Source organism: Rutilus rutilus (genome assembly GCF_951802725.1).
Source record: "Rutilus rutilus genome assembly, chromosome: 10".
Classification (NCBI taxonomy): Eukaryota; Metazoa; Chordata; class Actinopteri; order Cypriniformes; family Leuciscidae; genus Rutilus; species Rutilus rutilus.
In genome coordinates, this window is record NC_140215.1 from 7,226,711 (window position 1) to 7,240,350 (window position 13,640).

The window sequence follows — 13,640 nt, forward strand, 5'->3', positions numbered from 1 at the left end:
AAAGAAAAGTGTAAAAATTTCTCAGTGTAAAGAACATTTAAAAAATATATAGAACCACTATATATAAAAAAATATATAGAACCACTATATATAAAAAAATATATAGAACCACTATAAAGAACCTTTTGTGGAATGTTAACGGTTCTTCATGGAACCATGCATGTCAATTAGGACACCACACATCTGAAAGACATAAAAATGTAAGATTAAGAAAGTGGTTTAGTGTGATTTAGCTAGCTTTTAAGAAAATTTTCAGCATTATTGATAAAACAATTTTAGAGAAACTAACGCTCTATGCGATCAGCTGTCTCAAAACACACGGTTGGTCTAAATATTATGATTCTGGAACATACTGGTTCGAGTGGGAGAGTTTCACACCTCTCAGTGCCTAAAATCAGAACACTTGTTAATGAAAGAATGTGCTGAGACTTAATTGGGGTCTACAGGGATTGTACTTCATCTCAAATTCCTCGAAATGCTTGTGTCGTGCATAAAAATAGAGTGAGGAGTATTACTGGTGCTGGAACACACAACTTTTAAATGTACTAATACAATATTATGTAAAAGCCAACTGTACTTACCTAACCTAAAAAGCAAAGTAGATTTGGGCTTGCCACACTTTATAGGGACATTTTAAAGGGATAGTTTACCCAAAAATGAAATTTCTGTCATTATTACTCACCCTCATGTTGTTCCAAACCCGTAAGACTTGCGTTCATCTTCAGAACACAAATGAAGATCTTTTTGATGAAATCTGAAAGCTTTCTGTCCCTCCATTGACAGTGTACTCAACTACCGCTTTGACTCTTCAAAAGTTCATAAAGAGATGGTAAAACTAATCCATATGAATAGAGCGGTTTAGTCTAAATTGTCTGAAGAGACACGATCGCTTCATATGATGAACAGATTGAATTTAGGCTTTTATTCATTCGGGAAATGTCTCGCCCCTCCATAACTGCGAGTTCTTGTGTTCATATGAATAAGGAAAGTGTCAATTTCATACCGATTCAGACCCTGACAATGACAAATAGTTTGCAACACTATTTATTTCTTTACTGTTTCAAATAAATGATGCATGCCTTTTGAACTTTCGATTCACCAAAGAATCTTGAAAAGAATGTATCCACAAAACTATTAAGCAACTATTAACCATTTTCAACATTGATAATAATAAGAAATGTTTCGTGAGCATTAAATCAGGATATTAGAATGATTTCTGAAAGATCCCCCTGTTTTTACTGTATTTTAATCAAATAAATGCAGTCTTGCTGATCATAAGAAACTTCATTCAAAAACATGCGAACAAACTTTTTGAATGTTTTAAAACTGGACTATTTGACTCAATCCCTTATAGCTGAAATACGACTTTCTGTGTGACAACCAGCCCTGGTCTATCCTATACAAATTATGGTGGCCAACTATAAACACTCATTTTCCTCTCGTGATATTGCATTTGTCTAAACAAAATTAGATTTCATATCTTTAGGAACATTGAGTTTTCCCCTCTATTTGCTTACTTAAAACCCAACAAACCGAATCTGATGAACACGCTCACTCACATACAGCCTTTATTTAGAGACGGTTAAAACACTTAAGAATGTTCTGCTGGGCAAATGCTGTGTGGTTTGGAGGAGGCAAGCACACAGGTCCTTGAAAAACAAAAGAGGAGGCTGGATAGTGGCAGGCGACGGGCCCCTGTCAGAGCGCCTCTATTGTCAGTCAGGATGAGGGCAGTCATACTAATCCACGGCTCACTTCATCTCAATTAAGCCTTTGTGCTCTCCACTTGTACCCGCACACAAGAGGCCTGTGACGCCCCTATCACTGCGGCTCGCGTTCATAGGCCTATACACACTTGAACTCACTGACGGAACGCCTCCACCCCCATTCCTTTGTCTCAAAGGTATTAACTAGCACGGGAAAAGAGGGGTTAATAGCCAGAACACTGCTTATGAGAATGTAATGATAGCTTAAGAAAATCAGCTTAAAGGACGTTAACCCTTATTATAAAACAGATAGTTCTTTGATTGGATGAGCCATCATGAAATAGGGATAAAGGCACACTTGTGACTGTAAGTGAATGTTTGAACTAGTAGAAGAACTGCTAATTCTGATGATGATGATGATAATAATAATAATAATGTATAATTCATTCATATTAATAATAACAATAATATTAACAGCAATAATAACAACAATAATAATATTAATAACTTAATTAATAATCATTAATATTACCAATAATAAAATATTTTTTAACTAATTAAATGAATTCATAATAATACAAATAATAAATGTTTATTTTCACTGAAAGTAGTTCATTAAAATTATTATTAATAATATTTTAACAATAAATAATAATAACAATAACACATTTTTATTTAATTCAAATCAATATACTCCATTAATATTAAGATAAACTAATTCAACTAATATAGTTCATTATTAATAATAATAATAATGATATATTAACAATAAATAGTATAACAACAATAAATAATCATTAATAATTATTAATAGTAATAATATTATTAATAATAAAATGTTCGAATAAACCGTTTAAACCAGTTGTATTCATTAATAATAATAATAATAATAAATATAGCTGTAAGCAGTGATTATCGGGGCTACGCCCAGCAAGCGTAGTGCAGAGCTACAAGAACGAAAAGGAAAAGAACAGAATGTACCAAATGTACACTTTCATGACCAGCGCAGATGAGATTTGTTTGCATAGCCTTCTGCAATACGGTTGAAGGAAATAATTGAATAACTGAAATTACACAACATTACACACAATTTTATAAAGTTGTGCCACACAGGACTCGACCCCACAGTCTCTGGGTCAGGTGCCTGTCAGTCATCTCATTGCACCACTGGGAAGACATGTTTTCACTCTATAGTTCAAGTGAGATTCAACTGTATAGATGAAGATGTAGTATATAAATGCACTGCATGTTTAATAAGTTCAGATGAGATCATTCTCAGAAAGACACCATGTCTGGGACAGAAGCAACTTTTGCACCACTTCTGGCCACTGTACCTGTTGTGGTCTGCGCATGTGCCACACAGGATTCAAACCCAAGACCTGAATGGTTCGGGGCTCGTGGCACGTGGTATTGCAGATTGAGCCACTCAGTTGACGCTGATTCAGCAGGCTGCCGAGGAGAGCTTTCAGTGTGAGAATGAGCACACAAAAGCATTACTTAGCATGTTAACCAGATTAGCATGGTAAGCTAACTTAATGCTAAGATGGATTATGGTTAATTGATAGCTGAAGAGCCACATTAGAAAGATTGGCAAATGGTTAGCATGATAACCAATTAGCATGCCAAGCTAACTAACAATAAGACAAAAAAAAAAAAAACACAGGCACAATCGACTTGGGAGATATGATTCAGGAACTGTAGCAAATATCAAAATTCAGTCCAAAAATCATCAGTACATTTTGGACAAAACTGAACAAAATTTGTAGGAGTAACAGCAAAAAACTGTTTTTTATTTACAATATGGCAGACAGGCACATTGATGGAATATGACGAATGACACATTGTCAGAATCGGCATAAGCCAGGGAATGAAACGACAGGAAACTACATTTGGACAATGTTTTCAAAAGTTTTGGGAAAAATCCTTATATCTCTGGAACACTAAGTGGCGCTGTGTTCAAACTTCTCAGGTACCTTCAGGACATGCTTTTGATGATCCTACTAATGCTGTGCCGATATGTCAAATTGTTTAAAATATATTGCAATTCATGATTCAAGCGGACTGATGGTTCGTCTTATCCTGGCAAAATCGGTATCCTCGGATTCGGCATGACACAAGTAATACATAGATCGTGATTTCTGACAAAGTAATCAAAAGTTATGAGCAAAAATAGCAATTTTTCAGATCTTATGATCAGTTAGTGGCGCTGTTCCCAAATTTGGCATGGACCCTTCAGATCATGGTTCCAATGAAGCGTTCCAATTTTCGTTTTGATTGCTCAAAGTTGGTCCGAGATACAGCCTCTGAACTCATTTTGAGTCGATATTGTTAAGTACATGACTTTGTAACTTTTGAACAAAGAGGAAAAAAAACAATTCTGTTCAGTCATTTCGTTGCGGCTCAGTTCAAAGATCATCTGAGCCAATTTTCATAAGAATTTGACTAAATTTGCTTGCGAAAAAAACCAGAATAGTACTTTTCAAAATGGCCACTACTCTAATGGGCCGAGTCTTAATGTAGGATATTGAATGTGATCAGCATGTTGAGAGGAACCAGGTGTACTAAGTTTAATTTTTTCTCGAACAAAGAGTTCAAAAGTTATAACCATTTGAAAAGTGACATTTTGAACTGGTGGTGCTGCTATAGAGTTGCTCCTAGAAACCCCAAAGTAGGCCAGATTACTATTTAATTACCATCAGTACAAGTGTGCCAATTTTCATAATTTTCCTACATACAGTTCATAGGGCTGCCATTGTCTCCCATTTGTGAAGAACAATAATAAAATGAACAATTACAGTAGGGGTTACAGCCCCTAATAATAATACAACAATATCCCATAGTTAATGCATTAACTATGGGATATTGTTGTGTATATATATATATATATAAGTGCTAACATTTTACAATAAGGTCTCATTTGCTAAAATGCATTAAAACTACATTAGAGAACATGCACTTTCAATGAACAATACTTCTACAGCATTTATTAATCTTATTTAATGTTAATCTCAACATTCACTAACACATTAAGATCAAAAGTTATATCTGTTAACATTAGATAAAGCACTGTGACCAAACATTTTTATTAATTAAAATTAACATAGATAATGAATGCTATAAAATATTTCTCATGGTTAGTTGACGTAATGCATCAACTGTTAACAAATGAGCCCTTATTGTAAATTGCCATCATATAAGTTAATGTATCATGAAAATGAATTAACATCAAGTAGTAGCCCTATATTTATCAACTGCCATTATCAGTGCTGTAGAAAGTGGTTCATTGTTAGTTTATGGTAGACAATGCATTAATGTTAACAAGCTGAACATTACCGTAAAGTGTTGCCAATAAGTTTTAAGCTATTTAACAACGTTGTCTTATTATCCTTCTTTCTATTACTGCCTTTTTAAAAAGCAATAAGCCACTTGTGACTGTCTGTTACAATGATTTTTACCAAGGAGGAGTTTTCTTTCACAATAACACACAGTCATGAGTGGGTTATTGCTTTGGTAAACTTGATTAAACTATAGGACACATCTGAGCACAAATGGATCCACGTGCAAGCCATCCCACATTAATAATGCCACAAAGAATACATCTGATAAAGAAAGCACATTCATTCATAACACCTCAAGGCCAAGGGGATTTGTGCAGGGATGAAGCGAGGTTAGAGTGAGATCTCCTTTTGTACTCTAACAGACATAAATCATAACGGAGGTCATGTCTGTCCTCTCCGCCCTGATCACAGCAGAGCGTCCCGTCTCATTATTCACAGAATCTGAGGCTGTTTGACACACCGCTGGTTTTGTAGTGTGTGTGTGTGTGCTTCATCAGTATTCCACCCCTCTCATCAACCATGGACGTAAAACTAATCTTTTCCTTAATGCACTATTTCACGTTCTACCTGCCGCAGGTCATTTGATGAGACCGGTCCCTGATGGGATCAATCAAATGAATAAATAATCAAAGGCAAACTCAAATAACAGCCACACTAAATATATAGAACATCGTCGGCGAGAGGAACGGACGTCATGGTTTGTCTCCCTCGTGTGGCCACGTGATGTTCTGTCTCCAACAGGTTCTTCGTTAACAATTAATTACCATTTGACATATTTTAGAAAAATAGTGAAGTCATCAAAATCCAAAAAGGAATTCCCTGCTGGACACGTGTTGACTTTTTTTTTTTTTTTTATCCAAACCAACTCATCTACTAAAATTAATAAATATGATTAAATATTAGGGGGAAAAACTGCAAAAAGAAGTATAAATGTATATAAAGTTAAATAAATGTAAATAAATAATGAAAATATATTTACAAATAATAATAACAAATGTATGCATATAATTTAAACTCTTCATATTTAGCTTGTGTGTTTGTTTAAATTCTAAGATTTTTAGACCAAAAGAAACATGAATACAGTCCAATGTGTGTGTGTGTGTGTGTGTGTGTGTTAACTGCTAATCTCTGTTACTGTAATTTCCTATTATCACTTTAAAGCTGCTTTGAAACAATATATATTGCTAAAAGCGCTATATAAATGAAGGTGACTTGACGACTTAATTTTGCTGTGCAATATTTTTGTGGAAATCATGATATATATTTTCTTTGATGATAGGAAGTTTTAAAGAATAGCATTTATTTCAAATATATATACACTTTCTGCTATTTGCACTATATAAAATGTACCTAAAAATGGCGTGCATGTGTTGCACTCACATGCAACACGAGGCCATGTGCATTAATTGTTGCATATAATGCATAATAAAGGTGTAGTATTCAGGTAAGAAAGCTAGTACTCCAACACAGCCTCAGAGAGTCCATTGAGACTCACAAAATAATAATAATAAAAAATTAAAAAAGCACCACACATCATAAAACGGATGATTAACTGATAACTGACAAACAATAAAATAATCAACCCCTGCATGAGACTGGATGGATCTCGATCACCTCCCAGCTAAGTGTGATTAAGAAAGGTGCCACCAGGGGGCTGCAAACATTCAAGTTGGGACAGGCAGCAGTTCGCATTCCCCTGCCCTCCTGGGTGTAAATCTGACACTATCAACACAGGTCAGAATGAATCTCAGTTCACTCACAGCCAAAGAGAAAGTGAGTCGAGACCAATGTTCTTTTGGGAGCGACCCTAAAAAAAAAATCTCATCTCACTCTGACTACAGAAACATCCAGAAGGCAGAGCCAATATGAATGTGAGATGTACACAAGAGACCAAGTGACCCCTTCATGGATGCCAAAAATGACATAACAGTGCTAATGAATGTCATACCCACGTGTTTTGCGGAGTGAGCAACTCTACAAGTCAGCTGTGGACTAATATGACCCTAAATGAACAGGAAGTATTCTCAAAATGGTAGTTTTTGATGGACATCTGCTTGTGTCAGTCATACATGAGTGGAAACTAAAGAGTTCAGGGTTTAGCTGAACATCATTATGTAAGCTGGGTTCTCCATTGATGGCCATTGAAAAAACAAAACATATTCTGATGAAATGTTTTGCAAGCAATATGCAAACTGTATGCAATATGCTTACAGTAGGTATGTTGCATACATCTTTAATTATATGATATATACCATTTTAAAACTGTGTAAACAACTTAAACTTAAACACAATTTAAATTGTGATGATTATAAAGCTGTGGAATAACACGCCCCCCGATGAGATGCAGAAAACACAATTTTTTTTTACACAATCAATGATTTAAAAAAATTATTAGTTGCCAGCGAAAAGTGGAAATGAACCAAAATGTCACTGAACACAACAGAAAATGCCTAATATTTAACAAACGTGAATAAAATGCCAGGTCAGTTATTTTATGCAACCTTAAAGGGGGTTAAAAAAGCCCTAAAAATGCATTCATAAATGTAAGGAAAAAGATCCAAATAAGAGCCTTTAAAAATCTAATAAAGAATTTAAGTAATAAAGTAATTATGACCTGTTTACAAGCGTCCATGCGTCACTTTTGAGCTGATCGGATCTTAATGCCGGTGTAAGCGGTGCAGCGGAGAACACAGAACACACACAAACACTTGACCCGGGGGACAGTTTTTTTTATTGTGTTTGAGGGGATGTTACAGTGGTTGCTCATTTCAGCTGAGCTACAAAACGTTCAATGAGATCGCTTCATTACAAACTGACAAAGGTATAACAGATTCACAACAGCATGTACCACAGAACTGGAAATGAGTGTGGGTCTCATATAAATGACATCATTTCTAATAATCTACAGCTTGTTTTTTTTCTTTTTTTGTCATTTTTTTGTCATTTTTTTGACTTCATACAGATAATGAATTAGGCTAAAATGCACCATAATATTTGGTTGACTTTAGGAACATTTTCCTTATTACATCACAAAATACATTTTTTTTTTATATCCCAAAGAAGCAAGACTTGCAAGTAGGCTTTTAAACAGAACTAAATCTACAGCTACAAAATTCTACTCCGGCAGCCTTTACACCTTGGCGGGTCCTGTCTGCGCTCCCAGTCCGTATCGGGTAAAAACACGGGGTAGAATCAGTATGACATTTACACAGAAGTCCGTATTGTAAAGGCTATAAAGATTTGTTGCACGTTGTAAAGTTGCCTCTCCTGGATCTTTACACTCCTGCGGGTGATGGAGACTGGGGCGGCGGAGGAGGAGAAGAGTGTGGGAAGGAGGGGTGGACAAAGGGAATCTGGGAAGAAGGGGGTGGGGTGGGTGGGGTGGATGGGGGGGGGTGATCGGGGTCTAGGTGTCAGCGGCCCGTCGTCTATGTGGCGTATCTCTTGGTCCACTGTCGAGCTATCCTGTCATGCTCTGCTCTGTTGGTCAGGTACTGAGTAGCTATGCTTCCCACCAGAGGATCCGCTGAGAGACGACAGGGGGAAAAGAGAGAAGAAAAGAGAGAAGAACAGAGAGGAAAAAAAAGTGAGACGTTCTTATACCCAGGAGTCAACGAGAACACAGTCTTCTGAAAGATGCAGACAGGCGCTGGGGAAGGACACAGAGAGAGAGTAGTGGGAAGCGAGCCATCTTTGAGAGTAAATGAAAGAGCTGTGTGGGTTTCAACAGTCACATCTGTCATGTGCTGACTCAGCTGACACAACAATGTCAGAGATGTTTGAGTTCGCAGAGGATTCCAAACTGTAGGCCTGTTCCGAAAGGTCGGTGTTCCCTTACTTCAAGCAACACAACGATGAAGACTTTAAATGAACGTGACTAGACAAATGCGACATTAAGCATAACGTTTAGTCATCAGCTTCTAATTCATTCATAGATTAATGTGATCAATCTTTTCTAGATTCAAGCAATTCACTTAACAAAATGTAGACTATATTAGTATTATTTATATCCTATTATAGTATTAGGTCATATTTTGAATTAGCCTTTGTTTTTATATTTTCATTTCCATTTAGTTTAAGTTTTAGTCATTTTATTATGTGCTTATTATGTGTTGTTGTTTTTTATCTTTTTGTTTATCTTTCATTTGTTTTTATTTCAGTTGAAGTAAAATTACTTTAGTAATTTCAGTATTTCAGCAAACTTTTATATTTGAGTTAGTTTTACGAGTCAAATATTTTTGAGTTCAAGTTTTTCGGCTAATATTTATATTTTATTTTAGCATTATTTCAATTAATGTAGGACATGTTTTTAGGTCGAGACACTTTGCCATTCAAACAGTTATTTTTCATTTGATTTTAGGGTTAGTCGACGGTAAACTCTCTGCTGGCATAACGGGAATCAAATTAAAGAACTATTTTTTTTCCAGTTTAATTTTAATTTATCTTTATTTGCCCATGGACAGCAATGGCCAAAAGTGATGTCCAGAGGGGATATTTGTTTTTTATGATCTTAAAAGTCCGATTAAATTATAAAAATATGAGGAAAATATTTTATATTGGTTAAGGTATTTATTTGACAAAATTATCTGAAAAAAAAAAAAGGCAATCTAAAGCAACAGGTTTAATTTTTCTATGAAAAAACAAAACAAAAAACACAAAAAAACAAAGCTCACAGGAGAAAAACAAATACATGCATTGACTTAATCAGTTATTGAAATTTTGTTGATTCTCTCTTATTTTTGCATGCGTTCATAATTTCTTTGTATGACAGCCTGGTCAAAAATGATGTCCGCACAATTTGGCATATTTTACGGTGTTATCAAAAATGAAACAATTGACTCCAAGCACAACTACGCAATATGCTTGCAAAATCATCAAAACGTTCATTATATTTGAATAAATGGATAAGTCAATTTTCCAACTTTTAGCCAATGCTGTATTTTCGATCACTCTTTGCTCCTGATTCTGCCCATTTAAGGCATTGTCAGTGTAAAAGCAAATACATTGCGGAATATATCCTGCCGAGTTTAACCTTAACCATTGTTTAACACAGCTGAACTGACTAATCAGTGTTTCTCCAGGAGCAGGACTGGACACACAGGGGTCTTCAGTCAAATAAATAAGGTAAATCTATCAAAAGTGTAAATGAATTTGAAAAAATGTCACATGGTCAAATTCATTATCTAATCAAATGATCTGGTGGGTGTAGTCTTCCAGATGTCACAGTGACTGAGGCCTACTAGTGAACCTGAGTAATGTAATCATGTACTAAATGAGGTACGAAATAGAGAGTGAACGTTGTGACTGTCATTTAGTGTATATACCAGGTAGGGAAGTTATTTAAGGAAGTGTGATTGTGTTAGTTGCTCTCTCTCTCTCTAGCCTTTGTTGCCAGGCGTGTGGGTTATTCCCGGTTGAGTGCTGTTGGAAGGTTGTTGTAGCACCGCATTGAAAATGAGCCGCTAATGCTACATGTAATGGCACTTTTTTTATTTTTACTTTTGATGCTTACGATTATTATTTTTGAGGAATATGTTTTCTCCTCATTGAATTTCGTAAAGCATCGGAAAGTTGTGTTGCGAGTGATTCACATGTAAATGGAGCGTTTTGTGAGGGAGCTTTTCCCAATTCGGTGAGGTAATCTTGTGGTTTAAACACTAATTGGAGACTAAACTAATGAGGAGGATTTTGGAGTAGGGAGTTCCTGGAGAGCTCGAGTTGCTGATTTATTTTGTAAATATTGCTTGTGTTTAAGAATATTTTGTTAAAATAGTAGATTTTTATGGGGTATGAATTCAAAAGTTTTTTTTTTTTTCTTTTTTTTACTTTGTGAACTTTGGAATCCATGTGATTATTTTTTCTTATGCCTGTTTTCCTCGTGTGGTTGACTATCATTTTTTTGTCTGTAACAAAAAAGATTTTGACCCAAAAAATTACAATTCAATCATCCTTCCCTCACGCTCATGTCATTCCTAACCTGTTTCAATCTTCTGTGGAGCACAAAATATGGTTTGAAAATGGTTTGGGTCCAAACTACATATTTATTTATTTCCATTCACAGAGAAAATGTTCAAAATATCTTCTTTTGTGTTCCACAGACAAAAGCCATACAGGTTTAAGGCAGAGTAAATGATGGCAGAATTTTCATTTTTGTTGTTATGGCCCGAACAACACTCCTATTATCCAATTATTGGAAAAATTTTCTTGTCAGCCTTGAGTTGCGGTACTCACCTGGATTGCAGTCTGTCAGCAGAGAACAGATGGAAAGCAGGACCTTCGAGATGGTCAGAGCTGGGCTCCAGTTATCCTTCAGGATGTCCAGGCAGATCACACCCTGACTGTTGATGTTGCAATGATAGATCCTCGTACGGAACGTGACCTGCACAGGAGGAAACCGACACGGTCACAAAACAAGTCTATCTGAAAAGGGATTATGTTAGCTCACCAGTCCAGAACCACACTTTAATACTCTGGATGCGTTTTAACAGGGCTTGTTATATAGGGGGCTTTTGAGAGCTGGATCACAGCTTTCATTCTCATTAACAGCACTCTCAGAGCCTGGGCTGAATCCTGAAAGCTATTGATCCATTGAGACATCGAGAGCCAAGCAAGCTTAACCTGACCCAGCTTTCCAACTGTGTCAGTAGCCCTTATCTAGAGTATTGGCGACTTATAGCCCTGGCTTACAGGACCAGCGGGACACCGCTGACTGCAGTACTGTGGGACGGCCCGTGTCTGCCGGATAAGGGTCAAGGGATAGTCCGGGTCATGCATTAGTATGTTCCCTTTGCACATAAAGAGTGCTTCTTGTTTGTCGACTGCATCTCACTCTGCCCCCTGCAGCAAATACTAAGATGTCCGTCACATGATGCAGCATAAACAGAGCGACCAAAATAACCATGCCTGCCTGGCACAATGTGGGTATTGTATGAACACGGTGATCTAGGAGTCCGACTCGTTCGAAAACACAGCCAGCATGACACGGGCAGCCAGTGTCAGGCCTCACGGACAACGCTGGGAAACAAAACAAGAGAGAGTTCATGACACTTCCCTATGAAGAGAAAACCTAGTGAGCTGCCTAGCATTTTAAAGCACACAACCAATGCAAAGACTGTTCCTGAAAGTGGCCAGCTGTCTTCTAAGATGGTCACATTTAGGCAAACAATACAGAGAAATACCTTGCACGCATAAAAAAATAAAAAAAATAAATATGAACTAATATCATAAACAGACAATAAAAAAAAAAAATTCCACACACTAACATAGCTTGAAATAACATAATATTTACTGTTTTGGTCATCCCTTCGTGAAGCATTCCTGAGCCGCATTTAGGCAGAAATATTAATCCAAGATGCTTGACAAGTCAACAGAAATGTTGAATGTAAATGTAAAAGTAAAAATAAATGTAAAATGTTCTGCATAAAATATTTACTATACAACAAAGCCATACACTTAATAAATATATATAAAAAAATAAATAATCTAATATAATGATAAAATAATAACAATAATTTAATAATACCATATTAAAATAATTCGTTTTTTAAATAAACATTTATATTAATTTGATATCGCATTTGTCATAACAAAGAATAACTATCCCTAATACTGCTCTCATTACCATTATCCAAGTCATTATGGTATTTTAGAGAATATATGTATACACACACATGAGTGTTTCTATAATTGGAGATACATTTTGCATTTCAAAAAGTTGAGGGAAAATTTGTTCTCTAACATAAATTATTTCCATTATCTTATTAAAAACATATACAATTTTATTAATTTTAGAAAATGTTATAGCCTATAAGTTAGGCTGCTACTTTTTTTTTTTTTTTTTTTTATGAAAAAAAAACATTTCTTTATAGTATTGTTGGTCAACTCTGTTGCTGTCAACATTGTTACTCTTCCTTGGCAAGTAACAGAATTGACAATTTATAACTTTTTAGCCCAAAACTCGACTTGCTAGCATAAATGCTAAGAGCACATAGCACTAATGAAATCATGATTAAAAGAAACAATGATAAATTCTGTTTTCTTTTTGATATTGTAGTAACAATTTTGACGTTTTACAAAATAACTCTTGGTGTAAGAACTTTTTAGATTAAAATGTTTTCTCAGAGAGAGCACACATGCCTTTCAGTGCTTCAATCTTATCAGTGAGGGAAAGTGACATCATTTCCTGTATCTTACATAGTTGCAGGAGATAATTCCACCAAGTATGGAATGGTAAAAGAAATGACATTTACATTTTTAAAATGTTTAACCGATTTAATGTTGTAGAATTAGGAAAATGAATATTTAAGGCTTTTATAAATAAAATAAATTAAATATTACCAAAAGAAGAGTAAAATAAAATATTTATTACACAATGATGCATGATGGAAAAAATACATGACTAATTTGGACAACAAGAAATCATGATTTTCAGCTATTTAAGACACTTTTTACAGGAAATATTGTATTATATTATGGCCTGTAACATCTTGTGATCCATGACAAATGACCATTTGAAAAAAGCAGAAAAAAATTACTTTGGACACCAAAAATATGTATTATGCCCACACACCACTATTTTTTTTTTTTTCATCTGATC

The 13,640-nt window shown here is 35.3% G+C and overlaps 1 protein-coding gene across 1 annotated transcript in view; it reads right to left on the minus strand.

Moving 5' to 3' along the window:
• Positions 1-7,756: 7,756 nt before the first annotated feature.
• Positions 7,757-13,640, minus strand: part of ube2e3 (ubiquitin-conjugating enzyme E2E 3) — a 46,258-nt gene continuing 40,374 nt past the window's right edge. The window contains exons 5-6 of the mRNA XM_084421987.1: positions 11,276-11,423; positions 7,757-8,570 (exon numbers count right to left, since the gene is read on the minus strand). Coding sequence (XP_084278113.1) covers positions 8,473-8,570; positions 11,276-11,423 — 246 coding nt within the window. The 3' untranslated portion in view covers positions 7,757-8,472. The remainder of the gene's footprint in view (positions 8,571-11,275; positions 11,424-13,640) is intronic.